Genomic DNA, 21,722 nt, shown 5'->3' on the forward strand with positions numbered 1-21,722 from the left:
TTTTTTCAGACACCTGTTGAGACAACACATTTGCCAATACCAAATTCATATGAACGTTTTAGATGGAGAAATAACATCAAAGAAGAACGATACAAAGTACGTGTGTGATACATTGATGTGCTCTGTCTTACCTTTCCCAAGATTCTCCGAGCCCATATCCCTTTCAAAATCATCAATAGCGGCTTCAAGAGAGTAAATAGCCACTAATAATATCATCAATTCTATCGGATATAACATAGCTCTTGTTCTGTTTAGATACACAACAGCAATGACAACAAAAGTAACAAAACATTATCATTAATTCAAATATCTTTGTGGAAAGACTCCACTATATGTTAGGTTGTCAATATTACTTTACATCGGGAAAAAACGGAGGTATGTTTGTTGGTAAAGTGCTGTCTTGTTTTAGGCAGGCTCGAGATAGTTGACGCTTCAACTGTTTCCCGCGACTCGAGCATCACCGGGATGTTGAACCTTGTGTATTTTGGGAAATGTCTCCGCCCATTGTAGGCTGTAGACCAATGACATTGCGCCGTTGACACCTACAGAAGATACACCTTCACCCATCCATCCTAAACATCAACTGGTCATTGTCTGCTTATTTCATAAATAAAACATATTCCAGCTATTATACATATTGAAGCATGTTTGTTTCATATGATATTTTTAATTCAAGGAACTTGGTTGCATACAAAATGTAAATGTAGAAACAACTTCAGAATTCTAAGTCTGGCCAATAAACATAATCAGGCAACAAACAACTCACTTTCAAGACCCAAATAATGTTCCAGCTCTGTTGCATGGCTGGAACTATCAACATTGTTCAATACTGTTTTTATATAAAGTTTTTTTTTCAACAAACCCCACAGTTTATATCAAAGATCAGTAAAAATGAACAAGAAATGAACAGATGGTATCAAAAAGTACTAACATTTACATGCACATACATTGTCAGAACATGCAAACATTATTTTCTCCAGAAGCCACATGTACACTGCAGTTGGTTTGCAGAACAAGAAATAGGAACAGTTCAATGTTTGGCAACCAACTGTTAGAGACTAGGGTGTGGATATGTTTCTTCTGAAATAAATAATACAGAGGCCACAGAGATGAAGGAAGAGACTGATAGTATATGTATGTTTTTGACCCACTATGGCAACATGTCAAGGGGTAATCAATTAATGTATCTGTACAATAATGTGGAGAATTTGTTCCTGTCTTATACAAAATTAAACCATTACAGTTTATTCAATATTTCTGAACACCCTCCTCTGAAGCGATCACCCCTCTCAGGTGACCTGACACGGAACAGATARAAATAAACATAACATTGTTTACTTCCTTTTTAAGACACAGGTTTACCTCTTGACATCATCAAAATGGGCAAATTGTATGCATGCAAATATATAGAAGTTGCTGTATTTCTAAATACTTTATGAATTTCCGCTTTACTCGTTGTGCCTAATGCATTTTTAAATACATTTTTATAATAAAATAAAAAAACTTTTTATATAAAACATTTGGTCACAATCATGCTGAAGAATGAATCTGGAGATCTCAGCCCGTAAAGCTACAGAATGGATGAAGTACATGACCTTAGTGTCTTGTTGCATAGCCCTACTTTCCCTGTCATCAAAACCCTGCTTCTGGGAAATATGCAGTACAGAACCCAGACGAGTGTGTGGTCATGGCAACACCTGGTCCAACCTACAGTATCTCCGTTACTATCAATAATTGAGCAACACCTTCACTGGAGTAGAGCATCCTTAATACAGCATACCTTGCTACATTCCACCCCCAATGTACTGTAGAATAGAAAAGAGCAGAATCTTTTAGCTATCCAAAAATTGGATCATCCATCCCAGGGCAACATTTTCCATGATATTATATTACTGTCCATGTATACATATTACTGTCCATGTATAATATTTTTAGCTTTTTAGAGGCAGATGTGAACCATCAACATCAGCGGTTATCATGGGATGGGTAGATAGAAAGATAGAAGGTGTGAACCAGATCTATATTATAATCTGACAGCTGGGAAATGCTCTTCTTAAAAATGGAAGCTTAGATCGGGGGGCAGATCTTAGTCACGTGGGTCCGAGCCAATGGGGAGACTTAAACCTTACCACAGAGGGGTCTGAGCCAATTGAGAGACACAGAGGGGTCCGGTGTGCTGGTGCTAGGGCCCCAACTCAACACACTCTCTCATCAGGGATCTGTATTAATCTTTGCTTCTCAAGCACATCCATCCAAAAAGTGCACACTGTTTGTTTATCATCAGATTCCTTATGTTCTTTACTAAGTCCGCAGTTCTAACATTGAAACAGAAGGCTATACAGAGGTTGCAATGCTATCGCAGTTGAGTATCCTCACAAGGAAAATAAATATACACTACTACATCTTCATAACTGTTGTCAACCAGGTTTATGATTGAAACATGCAGTTGTGTTACTCTGATAATGTCTTCCTAACTGAACTGATATGCTACTAATGCAGTTAATGCATGTTTGTTAAGTGTTCGTGAAATATGCTTTTGCACTAGCTTTCATTGTACCCCTCAAATTGATTAAATATATTTACCAAAAAGACAATTAAACAAGAAAAATATCAGCAATCATAAGGTAATTAGTCATTTCCATTCAAATGTAATTTTTTTCTCAAATAAAAGTTAGCGTTTCTCAGATAAGGCTGGCTGTACATCTTGTTCTCCTGCAGAACTAGCCATTTGAACAAACTACTTAAGTGTTGACGCTTTCCAAAAACGGTTGACTTTGCATCTTTACTACAGTATATCTAAAAAGGATAGGCACTTTGTATTAAACATTGGAAGCAGAGAGTATGTAAGAAACAGACCTGAAATTATGACAAACTGTAAGCAATTTACATAAACAAAGTGGTTTTTACATCATACAAAAAATGCAGACAGTGAAAAGATAACATCTACAATAGTTTTATATAAAACAAATAACATTTAATTTCCATTCCTAATTTCTCTCTAGTAGTGGTAGTTAAGTTTGATGGTTAAACAGCAGCAAATCAACAATCATTGTCTGGAATGACAGCATCGATCCCTCTGCTCTATCAGGCTGTATCTTCTGACAGGAAGGGAATGCCATATAATGGATTGAGCTACTGTAAATCCCTTTATATTATCGAATGGTAAGAGTCCCAAAGCAAAGCAATAGCTGTTTGGGATATTTTCCAGTGTGTTTCTTAGGGAAGTTTCAATAAGTATTTCCTAATCATGTGTTATTACACGTGCTTAACAGTGTCTAGGTATTGTAATGGGACTTTCCATTGAGCCGATCACTCTGCTCATCGCAGAGACAGCAAAGAGGGCTGCTGCTCACCCATCTCTACTGTGTGTACCTGTAGGAGGGTTTCTTATGCCACTATCTGGGCCACTATCAAGACTGAAAAATAATTACATTTGATAAAGAAGCAAAGCAAAAGTACCCTCAATGAAAAATGCCATTGTCTTCAGTGCATAAGACACCTTACAGTTGGTCAGATCCAACTGAATTACCAACAATTCACCGAATCCACATCCACTTTCATGTTCATCCAGGTCCTAAAAATGCTGCTGTTTCGTTCACATTCAAATGAATTCCAACCCTCCATAATTTATTTCCCATAATTAGCTTATCATACAGCAACAGTGTAAACTAAAGCCTTCAAAAAAGATGATAAAACTCATCACGATTCCTCAAAATGCATTAAAAACATCTGTTCAAAGCCATGCTAGCACCATTCATCCTCCTCTGCCTCGCGATAGTACCTGGGTGGCCTGGCACCAGAGCCAGAGCCCAGGCTGGCGTTGCCATTACCACCGAAGGTAAAGTGGTATCCGTTGGGCACCGCACGTCTCTGCTGGGGTGGCGGAGGCAGGTGGAGGGCCCCCGGCCTCATTTGAGGACGTGGAGTCCGAGGGGAGCGTGCTCTGGCAGCATAAGGGCTCAGCAGCTCATCCCGGAGGTTGCAGTACGGGCTACCCTGGCACTGGGGGTCATTGTGACTGTAGCCCAGGAAGGGCTCAGAGCTGATGCGGGTGATGGGGGAGGGGATGTGATAGGTGCCACTATGCAGCAGGGCGTTGTGCTCAGACAGCCCACGGCTCAGCCGGCCAGGACTCAGGGTGGGCAGGCCGCTGCCACACTGGGCAGACAAAAAGTGCACAGGGGAGGAGTTTGCGGTCTTGAACGTCACCCCGGGGCGGGGGGTCAGGGGGGTCTGTGGGAGCTGCCTGCGTCCACGGCTAGGTGTGATAGCCCCTGAGGTCAACATCACTGGGCTGCCTCTAACCGAACCACTACCCTAGATGAAAATTGGACAAATCAATTTGAAACAATAAAAAAGATGAGACCGCACAGGAGAGGAGGTGACAGGGGGACAGGGTCACCAGAACGAAGGGAAGAGGAGAGATGGTGAGGAGAGAGAGCATAGTGGGAAAGGACAGACAAAACAACCAGGAAGGCCAGAGAGATGAAAGGACAGGACAGTCATTGATGGGAGGAAAAAGATAGGAGAAGACAGACAAAATGGACAGAAAATGGTGAAGAAGAAGAAGAGTGGAAAGAGAATTGAAAGGCCATGAGTGGTTGCACTAAAGGGCAGAAAGAGAAAGTTGAGTTTCAGTGGAGACAGAAACAGAGAGCAGACAGATCATCACTAAGAGAGTTGCACACAATATACACTGTGCTGTACTAAATCAGACAGACATAAACTTACTGATAATGTCTAGTGTGTGTATTATTCATTGCATACCCTGATTCCTTACCATGCCCTGTCCATATCATACCATGCCCCACGCTGCCAGACCCATACTCTTTCCTGCCCTGCCCATATCCTATCCTACCCTGTCCATGCCCTCCCACCTGCTTGTTGATGCTGGGTTCCTGCACCTCGCTGGGGGAGGTGGCACAGCTGGTGGTGGCAGACTTGGTGGTGTGGCAGTGTTCCCTGCTGCTGTAGCGATCGCAAGAGTAGTAGCGCTGCTTCTCCCCCGCCGTCGAGTGGTTCTTCCTCTCATGGGAGCGGCCGCGGTCCTGCACTCTGTCTCTAGACGAGGGCTCTGCAGCCGGGTCTCCTGGTGCACCTTAGTGGAAATACAAACCAGGGTTAATGTTAGGCCAGGGTTAAGATTGAACCGGGATGTTGACATGAAGCTAGAGTTAGGGTTGAAGTTGTGGTTGAGACTAGGGTTAGGCTTGGATGTGGGTTGGATGTGGTCAAACCTAGCCCAATCCTAATCTTAGCATTACCCCAATCTTGGCCTAATCCTAACTCCAACCCTAGCCTATGTTCAATCCTGGCCTCAACCTAACCCAACCCTAAACCCTCTCCACCTCTGAATTCCCAATTCAACAGCTGATTGCACCCATTCTTTACCTCACTCTGAAACAGAAGATTCTTAAACGCGTACAAAGGACAGACTACTAGCAGGCTTTTCTTCCCTAAAAATGATCCTCTCCTCAGCATTGCCCTGCTGAGACAAGAGGTGCCCATAAATTAGCAGGTCATTGGGTAGCCTTTGGTCTGTCAGTCCCTTTTATCTGTGTAATAAAGATCAGCTGCAGAGCTCCACTGTAACACCCAGGCCTGAACGATGCCTCCATTGAGCATAGTGCTGAACTCTATAACAGATGAACCCCAGCCAGCTGGGTTGTGGTCTGCTTCTCACACTCTTACTGGATGGAAAGCAGTGAGGCAGTGAGGCAGTGAGGCAGCGAGGCAGTGAGACCGTAAGGCAGCAAGGAAGAGAGGCAGTAAGGCAGCGAGACAGTGAGGAAGAGAGGCAGTAAGGCAGTGAGGAAGAGAGGCAGCAAGGCAGTGAGGAAGAGAGGCAGCAAGGGCAGTGAGAAGAGAGGCAGCAAGGCAGTGAGGAAGAGAGGCAGCCAAGCAGTGAGGAAGAGAGGCAGAGGCAGTGAGGAAGAGAGGCAGCAGGCCAGTGAGGAAGAGAGGCAGTGAGGAAGAGAGGAAAAGAGGCCGTGAGGCAGTGAGGAAGAGAGGCAGTACGGCAGTGAGGAAGAGAGGCAGAGAGGGCTATACATTCTAGTAACACTGGGGGAACAGTGGGCTGCAGTTCTTTATGGTTAAATGCCCACATGTTGTAATCAGGGTATTGGCATCATTCGTATAACATATAACACCCTGTAACACCCTGTAACTTCAATGACAAAGAGATCCCTGTAATTGCACATTAAAAACATGATGTGTTTATAGCGTGTGTCTGTGCACTAACCAATGGTGCTTGGCGTCCTGTCCAGTGACYGCTGCTTCTTGTCCCTCTCTCGGTGGTGGTGGCAGCGGTGGTGGTGGTGGTGATGGTGAGGCCTTTCTTGGGTGCTGGGCCTCTCCAGGGTGTATTCATGCAGGTTCACCTCCTGGGGGCGCTGGGGGGCGTGGGTGGACGCAGAGCGTTTCATTGGGCTGCAGTCAGGAACTGGCTGTGTGGGACCAATAGGAATAGGTGGGGATCACTGACTTGTCCATGAGGAATAGGGATCACTGACTAGTCCATCAGGAATAGGGATCACTGACTAGTCCATGAGGAATAAGGATCACTGACTAGTCCATGAGGAATAAGGATCACTGACTAGTCCATAAGGAATAGGGATTAAAATGAGCCCGTCCTCCTATAGCTCGTCCCACCAGCCTCCGCTGGTGTATTCTACAGCTCTCTGACTCCATTGTGAAACACCATTTCCACCTAGTGGAGATACATCTGTCCTGCAGAGCCTTGCTGCAAAAGATACTACTCACATTTTCACTGTCCTCAAAAACATAGCAGCCTACCTAGATTGTTGTTGGTAAAATCATAGACACGACTACCAATTTCCCTAAGTCTTAGATGCCTGCTTGAGGAAAGAGCATTAAAGAGGAAACTGAAGAAGTTTCCACCTGTAGCAGCAGACCATTCTCTCTCCAAAACAGCTCCATCAGATCACTAGTTTACTACTGACAAACTCCATGGGCTTGGTATCTAAGAGCAGGTTGGCATCAGCAGCTGTGTTTTAATTAGTGTTGTACAGTCCCCACCGAAGGATCAAAGGAAGAGTCTCCTCGACGAGACACTGTACCTGGCTAGACCTTTGATTTACAGTTTTACAGTGAGCTTAACTCTCATCCTAAAATCACACAGTATATCCCCCACATTGTATATGATAGAACACACATGTATACTGGGTTGTTAATGTCCTACCTAGTGTCAAACACTGACATACTGTACAATCATATGCTTGCAGAACCTACCATTTTACACACCTGTGCGGCCAGTTAATACTAAATAGAATCTAGTTTAACACATACTAGTACATTGGGATCAACAAACAAAGTAGAGGAGGTGCAGAGGAGATAATGAGGGAGAGGAGACAGGGCTACGTACTGCCAACAGGGTCCCCGGGGAGTGGCGCGACTTGCTCCTCTGTCACACAGCACAGGTGGAGGAGGAGGAAGAGGTGAGGTCCATGGGAAAGCATCAGGCCAGAGAGACCGGAGACAATAGGAGGGTAGACGGAGAGAGGTGACATTGAACAGTTAGGAGAAGAATAAAGGAGAAGCAGCAGGAAAATGACAGGTGTCTTAACATGCTTATTGAAAATAAATGATCCGCTTGTAAATATGACATCATTACGTTTAAATGGCCACTGAGGGAATTTGGTTTTCAGTATGCTCTTTTTAAAGGAAGGTGATATCTCATTGTGTGTTTCAGCACCTGGCAATAAGACAGAATTACCCATTCCAAGCAGACAGAACTCCCCTATGTCTTTATGTCTTTTGATACTCAATAACCCCTTGACCATTAATAGTAAGATATCCTAGAAAACATATCTGTCTCTTTAGCTTTTGTTCTTGTGAGCCAAGCTACTGACCTGGCAGAGAGCCAGGTGGGGCAAGTCTATCGGCCAGAGCTGCCTCTAGGGAATCAAAAGGGTTTCATACATATTAAAAGGTGCTGAAACCACTAAATCAACAAGTACAGCCTCTTATCATCCAGCACTCCAGTTTAAAAGGATTTGGGCTTAGCTTCTCACTGGGCTTCTTTGAAAATGAAACAAGGGGCATTTTCCCTCTTCAAGAGGCTTCATGTGAGGGTTCATGTCTGCCCTGGGTGTCACATGTCACTAGTGCACAAAGAGGATGTTGAGGAGGTGGAGGCATGCTGGGAGATTTACGGCCCTGATTGTGCTGGCATCGCCAGGGAGAGGGAAATGAGGCATTGCCCCAAAAAGGAAGGGGGAAAATGTAATTAAGCGATGGAAAACCAAGCCGGAGACAGAGGTAAATCCATCATCTGTTTCAGGGTAGAGTTCAGGGTACATGCCTCCCCATTTCACTCTAACAATAGCAAGCCATCTCAGAAAGGCCATCTCTAATTGTATTGTTGAAGGATTTCCTGCCCTTAGAAGAGGTGAGAAAAATTACACAACAGGTCACGAGGCAATCCTCTTCTCCTCTCATCCCATTTATCCCTCTTTACATTCCCTATCCAATAGTAACATGATTACTCTCTTCCTCCCTGAACGCATGAGGGATCACCCCTCTCATTTTCTACACCCATCCATTTTGAGCCACTATAATCAGTTGGCAGCAGAGGAAAAACGATACGGTACAAATAGTTGGCGGTCTGCCAGACTCTAATCAAATTCTCCAGGACTTCTTCTGTGCACTAAAAGTAGGATCAACACACATCCATTCTAACCTGAAAGGAATGCACTTAAACACAACAATCGATTAACATCAATATCACTCAGGAAATGAGGAGCTGATTATATTTCTTGGGACGAATTGAAGGATACATTTTTTCCCCAGCAGTTATACTGCAGTAATATCGAATGTAATTCAACCCCCCCATAGAGATGGCCACCTGACCATAGTAATCTACCCCCAGTATAGCCAATGAGAAACACCATGCAACTATGCTTTCCCTAAGAGAGTTTAGTTATGGCATGGAGCATCTGCTGTGCTTCACAAATGATGTGTGTGTGTGTGTTAGGGTGTGTCTGTACCTGCAGCTCTGCGTTGAGGCGGGGCATGGACACAGCTCTTCCCTGGCTCTCCAGTCCAGACCCAGGACCAGGCACTGTACTGCAACTGGTGTCCATCTTCCTCATCTCCACTGACTCCTGAGGGACATAACACACACATACGAACACATACACGAATGCACGCATGCACACACACAAATAAGTGCTTGCACAGAGATAAGTACRTCCAGTCAAGTAAAGTACTGTGAACAGATACATCAGGAGAGAAAATGCAGGTAGCAGGCCATGATGTTCATGTGTGTGTAACAAAGCAGTGGGCAGTCTGGCCTGGCTACAGTACCTGGGGGATGGTTAGGTTTGGGACATCCTCAGACTGGCCCACTTGGACAGGTGTCTTATTCCTGGGTCTGTGGACCTCTCTAGACTTCTCTGACACCCAGGAGGATGATCCTTTCATGGTGCCATCATGGCCTGGCCTGAATTATTAGACATTAACAGATGAAGATGTTATTGTCATTCTATTATTATTTCATCTTTTTGCCAGGATAGTCCACTCCACTCAGTTACATTTGCCACTGTTTTACAGGAAGTCATAGAACTATTATCTGATTGTTTTAAAGTTAAAAGCTTTACAATTATAAAGTATTATAGTGTTTTATCCCAAGACAAGAGAGACATGGCCACTGGCTGTATGTTAGTGAACTCACAGTGTGCCTCCGTTGTTGAGCAGGGTGGAACTGGGTGTAGGTAGGGCCTGAGACTGAGGCTGAGGCAGTAGCTCACAGGGAGGCTCCACGTTGGTCATGGCCTTCTCCTTCACTTTTTCCTGCTTGTGAGTCAGGGGCAGCATTGGTTTAAACAGAGCCCTAACCTTCCCCTGTGGATGAAAGACGGCAAGATGCTGATATACTGAACATACTGCACAATATTGATCCAGGTCTCTACCTTCAGAATATAATCAATCAAAACTTGAATCCGCATATTGGTTTTGGCAGGACATTTTCATGGGGGGGGGTTTGTGACTCTCGTGTGTGTGTGTGGTGTGGTGTGTGTGTGTGTGTGTGTGGTGTGTGTGTGTGTGTGTGTGTGTGTGTGTGTGTGTGTGTGTGTGTGTGTGTGTGTGTGTGTGTGTGTGTGTGTGTGTGTGTGTGTGTGTGTGCGCGCTACCTGGGAGCCAGTAGCATTCTGTTGCTGCTGCTGCTGTTGCTGTTCCTTGAGCCTCTTGGCTCGGTTCTGCTTGTAGTAGTCAAAGATCATCAGGGCTGCATACACCTTCCCAACAGTAAGCTCATTGGCTGAAAGAGAGACAGAAAGGAGTGGGTGAGGAAAACTGCTTTCTCATCCATCTCTATTGGTCTCATCCAAACCCTTTGATGCCACTTAATCTCCAATACAATTCAGTCAAGCCAAAGGTATCACTTGTAACAAAGAGTGATTTAGCTGTTTGAAAAAAGTTGGTGCATGCCAGGCTTGAGAGAAGGAGCATCTGTCTAGAATATCATTGTTCTCAGATGAGATACTTAGATCCTGCCACAAGATGTCAGTGGAGACAAAGCCAACGACTAGAATCTTAACTGATGGCAAAGTAAGAGCAAGGGTTCTGGTTGTTATGGCAATCTATGTGTAATATTGTTTCAGAGTGAAGAGTCTGGGGCTTGCCACTTTAAGATGTAGCATGAAAAGATACACTCCAAGTATCCTTTTTGTAAAGATGAAATATATCAGTGACAAGGACAAGGATCAGTGACAAGTTTCCGAGAGGACTGCCATGCAGATGTGCTTACGTTTGTGTGGTGTCACCAACAGATCCATAGTCTTCTGTGAGAGGCTTGGCCAAATCTGTGAGAGCTCTTTCTTCAGTTCAGCATCAGAGAGACGCTGGGCAACCATCCCTGAGGAGAAGATCACAAGAGAAAATAGAATCTTCTTGCATCAAATACACACAATGATCTAATTCAAGAAGTACAGCATCAAGCAACAAAGACAGGAAAGTAAACATGAGTTTTTAGAGTCTTTGTGGAGGTGAAGCAGACAGAGAATAAAGAATAGCTCATTAAAAGCGGCAGTGAGCAGTGAAGCTAGAGAAAAGCATAATGTACTGTGCTATCCTTCACTCTGCAGGCCCTAAACACAAAGCCCACCACAGAGTAGGCTAATGAGACCAAATGGGACCCAAATCTACTAATGCAAACCCCTCTGTAAGCAACAAACAAGCAGCATTTGCACCTGCTACACATCAAGGGGACATAACGTACAGACAGACAGACAGACAGACGTACAGACGTACAGACGTACGTCTGTACGTCTGTCTGTCTGTCTGTCTGTCTGTCTGTCTGTCTGTCTGTCTGTCTGTCTGTCTGTCTGTCTGTCTGTCTGTCTGTCTGTCTGTCTGGTTCTGTTGTCTGTGAGACAACAAGCTACATTTAACATTTACAATTGGTAGGATAAGTCAGTTTTACGAGGGTATGTTTGGCAGCATAAGTGAGGAGGCTTTGTTTGCGAATAGGAAGCCGACTCTAGATTAAATGTTTGATTGGAGATGCTTAATGTGAGTCTGGAAGGAGAGTTTACAGTCTAACCAGACACCTAGGTACAGTATTTGTAGTTGTCCACATATTCTAGTCAGAACCGTCTTAGAGTAGTGATGCTAGTCGGGCGGGCGGGGACAGCAATAGGTTGAAGAGGATGTGCATTTAGTTTTACTAGCATTTTAAAGCAGTTGGAGGCCACTGAAAGAGTGTTGTATGGCATTGAAGCTCGTTTGGAGGTTTGTTACACCAGTGTCCAAAAGAAGGGCCAGATGTATACAAAATGGTGTCGTCTGCGTAGAGGGTGATCATAGAATCACCAGCAGCAAGAGCGACATCATTGATATATACAGAGAAAAGAGTCGGCCCGAGAATTGCACCCTGTGGCACCACATAGAGACTGCCAGAGGTCCGGACAACAGGTCCTCCGATTTGACACACTGAACTCTGTCTGAGAAGTAGTTGGTGAACGCGGCGAGCAGTCATTTGAGAACCAAGGCTGTTGAGTCTGCCGATAAGAATGTGGTATTGACAGAGTCGAAATCCTTGGTCAGGTCGATGAAGATGGCTGCACAGTACTGTCTTTTATCGATGGCGGTTATGTATCATTTAGGGCCTTGAGCGTGGCTGAGGTGCACCCATGACCAGCTCGGAAACCAGATTGCATAGTAGAGAAGGTACGATGGGATTCGAAATGGTTGGTGATCTGTTTGTTACTTGGCTTTCGAAGATTTTAGAAAGGCAGGGCAGGAGGATATAGGTCTATAACAAGTTTGGGTCTAGAGTGTCTCCCCCTTTGAAGAGGGGGGATGACCGTGGCATCTTTCCAATCTTTGGAGATCTCAGATGATACGAAAGAGAGGTTGAACAGGCTAGTATAGGGTTGCAACAATTTCGGCTGATCATTTTAGAAAGAGAGGGTCCAGATTGTCTAGCCCAGATGATTTGTAGGGATCTAATCAAAGTTGGCCTCATTAAAAGTGAAGGATAGATTCCAGAGGCACAGTATGACCGCTCCTATCATGTATCACACATTCCAAGAGTGTGTTGGCAGTGGAATTTTAGCAGACACCCAGCAGCTGACAGAGCAGGGATAGGGAGGAGAAAAGAGAGGGGTGAGTCGACAGGCAAGAGGGGCACAGGATAGGGAGGGAAAGGGAACAGAGGAGGGACCGGGAGGAGGGAGAGAGAGGGGGTGGGGGGGACAGGGGAAGGGGGAGGGGGGCAGAGGATAGGGAGAGAGAGGGGACAGGGGAGAAGGGAAGAGAAGGGACAGGGGAGAAGGGAAGAGAATAGGGAAAGAGAGGGGACAGGGGAGAGTGCAGAGAACAGGGAAAGATAGGGGACAGAGCTGTCTGACCTGAGGCCAGTTTGATCTCCAGGGCCGTCCGGATCAGGGCCATGAGTGTAGAGGTGAAGTGGACTGTGTTGTCATCGGCGATGGGCATGTTCATCTTGACTAGCCGCTGGAGAGAGTGTGTGGACGGAGGGGAAGGTTAGAACACACTTTTACTGTTAACACTTCAGCCAGACCATTGGCCAATCAGGAGAAACCAGACTGTGTGCTGCTGGTAATATTCACAGASGACTCATGTAGAGTATATTGAGTGCTTTACCATGCTTTTATTTCAACAATACAATAAGTTGTGATTGTTTGTTCTTCAGATTTGGTCTTGTAAATGAATCATATGGAAGGTTTTAGGATTTGGTCGGGATAATTTAACTACAGCACACAAAACGTTTTCTCAACTAGTACAACAAGGAGACAAACTAAACATTGACATTCACTGCTATTGGCTACAGTATGCACTATGCTGCAAGTCAAAGTGCACCGGTGCAAGACTGACATTGATCAAAATAATGGTGAGAAAAGGCATGTACGCATAACCATGGAAGTGCCTCAAAGATCTCAGGAGCTCGACTCTGTGGTTGCCTCCTAACAATCATAAAAAGAATCAGTCCTGCTCAAGTCAATAACATCTTGAGGACTAAGACCTAGCATCTACAGAAAAATCACGTGTCACACACAAAATAACCTGAACTGCTTATCAAAGGGATGATAACTACACCACTACATGCACACATAGCACTATGTTTGATATTTAAGCTATTGTGGTAGAGTTGAGCTCCCCTGAACACAAAAAGCATTCACCTACTATCAGAGGCAGTGCAAAAGTAAGGCTGACCCAAGTCAGAATGAGAGAGGAGAGGAGGGGAGGGGTGAGACAAACACACCTACCCACACATGGGAACACGCATCGATAGAGAGAAAGTAGAGATGAAAGACAGGATGAGAGCGAATGAGACAGAAACAGAGGGAGTAAAACACACAGAAGCCACACACACTGGCAAGACAAAAACCCTCAGTAGGCACACAACTCAGGGGATAGACTAAAATAAGGTAAGGGAGAGGGAGAGCAATACTAAACCCCTTTCAAATAAGACTGTATATTGATTGATACATGATTGAAATTGTCTGGGGACAGTGCTCGATTGGTCTAATATTACTTTTTGTATGCATTGTAAAATAACATATACAGATTATTCCAATTATTAATCTGTGCATGTCTGCTGTGTTGGATGTATTAAATGACAGAGAATGGATTATATGAAATCTAATGATGTATTTATTATCCATATTTTCAGAGTTTAACACCTACTAATGTAAATGTAACAAAATGCTTAGTAACAAGCGTTCACATAGTGTTGATACTGTATGTATCTCATGGTCTACTGTTTCTCTCTGCCTTTAGTGGACATCACCACACCAGCTGAGCTTGCTCCAAAGAAAGTAGCTATGCCCAAAGAAAGAGGGGGAGGGAGGTGGGGGGCTACACCAAAAAGATCAGAGCGCTAGCAAAACAAACAAAAGAAACAAGAGAACACTGCAGAGCACAGAGATTGGCAGGAGGTTAAGCCAACGGGAAGACAGGTCAAGCAGAGGGCGTGGCTACCTTGTAGGCGACTCTTGGCGGACATTTCTTTCCCAAACCTAAGGGTGGGGACATGTGGAGGAGAATCTGATACATATCGAGGTACTTGATACGGCCACTTCACAGAGTAGGAAACAAAAACAAAAAAACAAATATAGAAGAATAGGGAAGTTAGAGAAGGAGGAGAGGAACACAAAGGAAAAAATAAATACAAAATTAACCAAAAGGAAAAAACAAAAAACAGAAATCTGTGTTATTTAGATTTCCAGTAGTGACATGGAGATGGATGCCATCTTTGGTCACGGTGGACCAGGGATGCATCAGTGCGGTGGTAAACTCAGCTCAGGAAGAAGTGAGCTGCTCAGATCCCTGAGGGGAGACATGGAATGGAAGAGTGAGTCTGTAGTGAGAAGCAGAACACACAGGATGCTAATGGGGAGAGAATGACAGCATCGTACGTAGTGAGGATGTCTGCTTCCGCATGCTGAGAGACATCCAGGGGGGGGGGGGGGGGGGGTTCACCAAGAGCACGGAAACAAAGGTATCAATGCCAGAATTAATTAAAGCCTTCTCTTCTCTTTACAACGTTTACGTCTAGGATCCCAAAAACACATTACAGTATGTAAATATGTTGATCCAAACCAGATGTTTTCAAGATCTGAATCAAATGATCAATTTGGGACAAAATATCAGTGATTAATGTTTAATCTAACTGTACATAGATAGGAGACGGACCAGGTACAGACCAGAATGTCTGTACCTCGACCTTTACCTCACTTTATACCTCGACCTACCATATAGAAAGTAGGCATTGCGTAGGGATTCCAATGTCAGGCAAAGTTGGGGCTTTGAAAGCTTTGTTTCCTGTCCGGCGTCATTAACCAAAGCCAGTCAGTCTAGAAGGGCAGGTGCTAGTGTGTAGGCGAGTCATTGGTGCACAGCCATTCAGTTTCGTCTCTTGGCATAGGAACACAAAGCACCCTTGTGGAGGAAATGTTCTGGGGTTGCTAACCTTGTACGCTACCCTATTAGGGCAGTTCTTCCCTAAGCCAAGGGGGGGCGAGATAATTCGTAACAAGTTGTACATATCGTTATAGCGAATCCGTCCGCTGCAAAAAGAACAAGCAGATATATAGAAACAACAACTTCAGCTTCAAGAGAACAATGATAATCAGAGGGCTGACTGCGTACTAGGAGGTATGCTATCATACGATCTACATAGAGGATTGTCAGACAGTCACAAAGTGTCAGGCAGTGTCAGTCAGTCCCCTCCATACTAGTAGCAGTAATACTAGATTCCACTCTGACTGGGTGAGATACAGTAGGAGCCCCAGCCAGCCAAATGGAGGGAGGGAAAGAGAAACACATACCAGGCAGCAGGGTCGTACTCAGCCCAAACACGGATGAACTCATCCAGATGATGAGGCCCCAGTATAGAAGAGTCTCGAGTCAGGTATTCAAAGTTATCCATGATCACAGCCACAAACAGATTAAGCATCTGGAAGAGAGGTTTAACAAGGATTTATAGGAATAGACACAGTATGACAACAAAATAGACAGCTAAATAGTTTTGCATAACATTAGGTCAAATCAAATCATTTTTTTTGTATTTAAATAGTTTTGCATAACATGAGGTCAAATCAAATCTTTTTTYGTATTTAAATAGTTTTGCATAACATTAGGTAACTACTAATCCCATTGCCTAAAGTTAACATCACTTATTACCAGACTGCACATCAGTGGAGGCTGCTGAGGGAAGGACGGCTCATAATAATGGCTGGAACTGAGTAAATGGAAACCATGTGTTTGATGTATTTGATACCATTTCACGTCAGTCATTACCATGAGCACGTCCTCCCCAATGAAGGTGCCACCAACCTCCTGTGCTGCACATCAACACAAATCTAACGGTTATGTGTGTATGTGGAGGACATCAGTACTAACCAGGAAAGAGCAGAGGAAGATGAAGGACACAAAGTAGAAATAGGCAAAGTCACTGCCACACTCCTTCCCCAGGTTGCCTGACCTCTCATCACAGGCTCTGTGACTCAAACACGACAGCATGATCTCATGCCACGCCTCCCCTGTGGCACTCCTGGAGAACAAGGGTGGACAGACGGACAGAAATACCTTTGAGATTACAATGAACACCTCTCACCAAGTTATTGTGGAAGATGGTCACAGTGTACAACTCGGGCGACGTAAGATGTTGCTAGCTACATACAACCCCTGGCTTACAGAGTTACAGGAGAGGTAGGGGAAGGGAGAGGGCAATAATGTTGGTGCTCCGTAAAGCAGAGGAAGGAGTGACTAAGGAAAAGGTGTATTTACCTGAACAGCAGCATGAGGGCCTGAAGAAAAGTGCGGAAGTTGTTGTGGTGAGTGATGGCTGTGTCCTCGTTGAGCTCAATGTTTCCGAACACCTGGAAAAGTAAGGGATCGATTATACCCACAGATCATGACAGTAAATGCCTTACATTGTATAACAATGTTCTTATTCAATAAAAAACACAATTTCACACCATTAGTCTGTAGGCATGTATAATCAAATTATTTTGAGGAAACATTTAAGGAGATAATGGAAGCAGCACCCACCTGCATACCGATGATGGCATAGATGAAGAACAGCATTGCTATCAGAAGGCAAACATAGGGCAGGGCCTGGAAGTAGAGGATTCTTTAGGCTTGAGTGGGTGGGATCATTAGGCCCATGGCAGTGGGTGAGGTGTGTATGTGTGTGTGGGTGTGTGTCTGTTTGTCTGTGTGTGCAGGTGTTTGTGTGTGTGTCACCTTAAAGGACTGGACGAAGGTCCACAACAGGATACGGATGGTGTAGCCTTGCCTCAGAAGTTTGATGAGACGAGCTGCTCTGAACAGCCTCAGAAAACTCAGGTTCAAAAGCCGGTCCTGTGGGGCCGGGGGACAAAAACCTTACAGCCCATTCACTGGAGGCATTCAAAACATGACCCCAGATCACTACATAACGACAATAATGCAGATAAATAACATGATTGTATTTGGTTGGTCCAGTTTCAGCTTGCTGACAGAGGCCAAACAATGCAGCCACACAGATCAGTACACACAGTGCTGTAGATAATGTAAAGACTGGAAGGAGAAAAAGCAATGGGACAGGAGGAGTAGTCATTCACCCAGTGGTGGAAAAAGTACCCAAATGTCATTCTTGAGTAAACGTAAAGATACCTTCATAGAAAATGACTCAAGTAAAAGAGAAAGTCACCCAGTAAAATACTACTTTAGTAAAAGTCTAAAAGTATTTGGTTTTAAATATACTTAAGAATCAAAAGTAAATGTAATTGCTAAAATATACTTAAGTATTGAAAGTAAAAGTATAAATCATTTAAAATTCCCTATATTAAGCAAACCAGACGGCCACATTGTCTAGTTTTTTTATTTACGGATAGCCAGGGGAACACTCCAACACTCAGACATCATTTATAAACGATGCATAAGTGTTTAGTGAATCCACCAGATCAGAGGCATTAGCGATGACCAGGGATGTTCTCTTGATAAGTGCATGAATTTGTCAATTTTCCTGTCCTGCTAAGCATTCAAAATGTAACGAGTACTTTTGGGTGTCAGGATAAATGTATAGAGTAAAAAGTACATAATTTTCTTTAGGAATGTAGTAAAAGTAAAAGTTGTCAAAAATATAAATAGTAAAGTAGAGATACCCCAAAAAACGACTTAAGTAGTACTTTAAAGTATTTTTACACCACTGCACTCACCGTTGTCTATAAGAGCAGTTGTTTAGCCGTAGCAGGTGGTGGACACATCAGTGAAGACATTCAACAAGAGGACAATGCAGAAAGGACGACAGGGAGAGGGTGAGAGGGAGAGAAAGAAAGACAGAGAGAGAAACAAGGAAAAGAGAGAAAAATAGAAACAGTAATGACAAAGCCTGTAAGCTCAAAACACACACTTAAATCAGTCAGAGCATTGGACAATGATACAGATACTGTAGGATACTGGACAGATAAAGATATTGTATCACCACAGTAGGAGAACATTAAAAAGTACTACAGGGACTGACAGAAACATGTTGAAYGATTCACATAGAATTGCTCATAATATGACTAGGAGATGGTAATGATACACACAAATCCCATCCCCTGTTGCACTCAGCTGAACTGCCTCACGTTCTCACTCAGAGCCCATACCAGGCATCAGTGAATAATCAATAATGTTAACATGTAGCTCTGTTCACAAACTCTTTCTCTCCTTCTCTCCCCCTCTGGGCCCGAGCAAAGCCATCTTTGCTGAGATGGCTATTCAGCACATCAGGGTTGAGCCTGTGTACAGGTCAAGCCCACTCTGTTTACACAAACTGTCTATACAGCCTTATGTCTCTGGATGTCACTAAACTACCAATACTCTGCCGTATTAACCTTTTACTGCAGTGGGATAAATCAGGGCCACACAGAGTGTTTCTTGGTAGTCTTAAACAAATCTACCTCGAAACAAAAGTATACACCTCACACAAATGGTTACGAGCTTAAAAATAAGACACTATGGCAGATATAGAGTTGAAATGTATTCAATTTTGGTTTACATCCAAATATAATACTTTATATACAACATAGACAAAAAAAAAAATACAAAACCGTTTGACATAGAAACACCAGATTTTCGGTGTTTGAAAACGACATGTTTATTATTTATGAAATTATGAAAAATATGAATAACATTCCACCCATGAGGCCACTAGAGGGCGATTTGGTCATTGACTGCAGGAAAGGGCTACCATGTATTGTAATGTATATAGAGGAAGGTGGAAAAAGCACATTGTGTGCTCTGCTGATTTCTTAGCTTACATTAATTTCTGTGACCACGATGTCAGTTATACTTCCCAGCACGGTCACAAAGTCAAACACGTTCCAGGCATCCTTCAGGTAGTTCTGGAATGAGAAGGGATTGAAAATCACTCACAAACTCAAGGCATGCAGGGCATGAATTCAATAACCTTCAAATCATTGAAAACCTTTGCCGTATTGATAGCATGCAGATAAACAGGAAGGAGGACAGTAAACCCACCAGTGGTCCGAAGGCGATGATCTTCAGAATGCACTCCAGAGAGAAGAGGGCAGTGAAGACGATGTTGAAGTGCTTCAACATGGCTTCGTAGAAGTCTGGAGCTCCATGGAACTGGTGCAGAAAGAGAAACCAGTGAAGAACAAACACCATTGTAAAGGCCTCTCGAGTGACGCAACGGTCTAAGGCACTGCATCGCAGTGTTGCGGCGTCACTACAGCCTGGGTTCGATCCCAGGCTGTGTCACAACTGACCGTGACCGGGAGTCCCATAGGGCGGCGCACAATTGGCCCAGTGTCGTCCGGGTTAGGGGAGGGTTTTGCCAGGGGGGGCTTTACTTGGCTCATCGCGCTCTAGTGGCTCCTTATGGCGGGCCGGGCACCTGCAGGCTGACAACGGTCGTCAGGTGAACAGTGTTTCCTCCGACACATTGGTGCAGATGGCTTCTGGGTTAAGCGAGCGGATGTTAAGAAGCGCGGCTTGGCGAGTCATGTTTCGGAGGACACTGCAACATCAACATTCGGAGGACACTGCAACTCCCCAACTCGCCCGTTGGGGAGTTGTAGTGAGGAGACAAGATCGTAATCACGAAATTGGGGAGAAAAAGGGGTTAAAAAAATTTGAATAATAAAAAAACACCATTGTAAATACAACTCATATTTATGTTGATTTATTTTCCATTTTTTACTTTAACTATTTGCACATCGTTATAACACCGTACATAGCCATAAAATGACATTTGAAATGTCTCTATTCCTTTGAAACGTTTGTGAGTGTAATGTTTATTGTTCATTTTTTATTGTTTATTTCTCTTTGGTTTATTATCTATTTCACTTGCTTTGGCAATGTAAACATATGTTTCCCATTCCAATAAAACCCTTTGAATTGAATTGAATGATCCTACTATATTTTCTGGTGAATGAGCCAGACTGTACTAACCTTCATCATGAGCACAACGGTGTTCAGGGCAATCATGATCATAATGGAGTACTCAAACGGAGGTGACACCACAAACTTCCACATCCGGTACTGGAAGGACTGCACGTTCTCTGGCATGTAACGCGTCATTTGCTTGGCGTTGATGGCAAAGTCAATGCAGGCTCTCTGAAAAGAATGAGATGGAAATGAACACTTACATCCAATGTTCTCTTTCATAATCGCCACCCATTTCCTCATTATCATCAACATGGTCATCAGCACAATCATTAGTCGTCAATCCGTTACTCTTTCAAGCATTGCCTTCATTAGGACCATTGCGTCTGTATCATCAACTAAGGGGAAAAGCTTTTCAGAGGTAAATACTGTGCAGAAAACCACCAATATCTAACTAGACAGCAAGCAGAGTCTATCAGAGCCAAGTGCAGTGGAGATGTGTGAATCCAGAGGATGAATACATGGCTGGCTCCTCCTGTGTTCTGGTTCCAGTTAGCTGAGTCAAGTTAGTTCAGCATACTGACAGACACAGACAGAGGGGACATACACTGAGTACACCAAACACCTGGAACACCTTCCTAATATTGAGTCCCCCCACTCCCCTTTTGCCCTCAGAACAGCCTCAATTTCTTGGGGCATGGACTGTGTAATGAAAGCGTTCCACGGGGACGCTGGCCCATGTTGACTCTGATGCTTCCCACAGTTGTGTCAAGTTGGCTGGATGTCCTTTAGGTGGTGGACCATTCTTGATACACACGGGAAACGGTTGAGCATTAAAAACCCAGCAATGTTGCAGTTCTTGACACAAACTGGTGAGCCTGGCACCTACTACCATGCCCCATTCAAAGGCACTTCAATCTTTTGTCTTGCCCATTCACCCTCCGAATGGCACACATACACAATCCATGTCTAAACTGTTTCAAGGCTTAAAAATCCTTCTTTAACCTGTCTCCTCCCCTTCATCTACACTGATTGAAGTGGATTTAACAACTGACATCAATAAGGGATCATAACTTTCACCTGGATTCACCTTGTCAGTCTGTGTCATGGAAAGAGCAGGTGTTCTTAATGTTTTGTATATTCAGTGTATATCTATCTGTGCACAGTTGAGTCGTGTTAGGATAGCATACAAACAGACACAGGGAAACATATGTTGTTTTAGTTTAGAATAGGAATTGACGGAGATATATCTACTATGATTGCCTAATGGGGTCCCGGTAGACATGAGGTAGGGGGGACGGGGACGGCTCGCTGGCTTTGTGTCCGCCTGTGGAACCACAGATGGGGCT

General features: G+C 44.0%; 2 protein-coding genes across 3 annotated transcripts in view; both read right to left on the minus strand.

Moving 5' to 3' along the window:
* LOC111974807 (collagen alpha-1(II) chain) overlaps positions 1 to 452 on the minus strand; it is a 71,959-nt gene extending 71,507 nt beyond the window's left edge. For both annotated transcript variants that reach the window (XM_070446965.1, XM_024002813.2), the window contains exon 1: positions 132 to 452. In XM_070446965.1, coding sequence (XP_070303066.1) covers positions 132 to 237 — 106 coding nt within the window. In that variant the 5' untranslated portion in view covers positions 238 to 452. The remainder of the gene's footprint in view (positions 1 to 131) is intronic.
* Positions 453 to 656: 204 nt separating this feature from the next.
* The window catches only part of cacna1ba (calcium channel, voltage-dependent, N type, alpha 1B subunit, a), a 169,524-nt gene continuing 148,458 nt past the window's right edge, over positions 657 to 21,722 (minus strand). The window contains 19 exon segments of the mRNA XM_070446966.1: positions 657 to 4,317; positions 4,878 to 5,098; positions 6,245 to 6,449; positions 7,388 to 7,426; positions 9,012 to 9,128; positions 9,331 to 9,466; positions 9,698 to 9,867; positions 10,158 to 10,285; positions 10,775 to 10,882; positions 12,879 to 12,984; positions 15,464 to 15,560; positions 15,822 to 15,949; positions 16,396 to 16,546; positions 16,783 to 16,874; positions 17,047 to 17,112; positions 17,242 to 17,358; positions 18,198 to 18,203; positions 19,284 to 19,367; positions 19,504 to 19,614. Coding sequence (XP_070303067.1) covers positions 3,745 to 4,317; positions 4,878 to 5,098; positions 6,245 to 6,449; positions 7,388 to 7,426; positions 9,012 to 9,128; positions 9,331 to 9,466; positions 9,698 to 9,867; positions 10,158 to 10,285; positions 10,775 to 10,882; positions 12,879 to 12,984; positions 15,464 to 15,560; positions 15,822 to 15,949; positions 16,396 to 16,546; positions 16,783 to 16,874; positions 17,047 to 17,112; positions 17,242 to 17,358; positions 18,198 to 18,203; positions 19,284 to 19,367; positions 19,504 to 19,614 — 2,655 coding nt within the window. The 3' untranslated portion in view covers positions 657 to 3,744.

The sequence above is a fragment of the Salvelinus sp. IW2-2015 genome, linkage group LG15, assembly GCF_002910315.2.
Source record: "Salvelinus sp. IW2-2015 linkage group LG15, ASM291031v2, whole genome shotgun sequence".
Lineage (NCBI taxonomy): Eukaryota > Metazoa > Chordata > Actinopteri > Salmoniformes > Salmonidae > Salvelinus > Salvelinus sp. IW2-2015.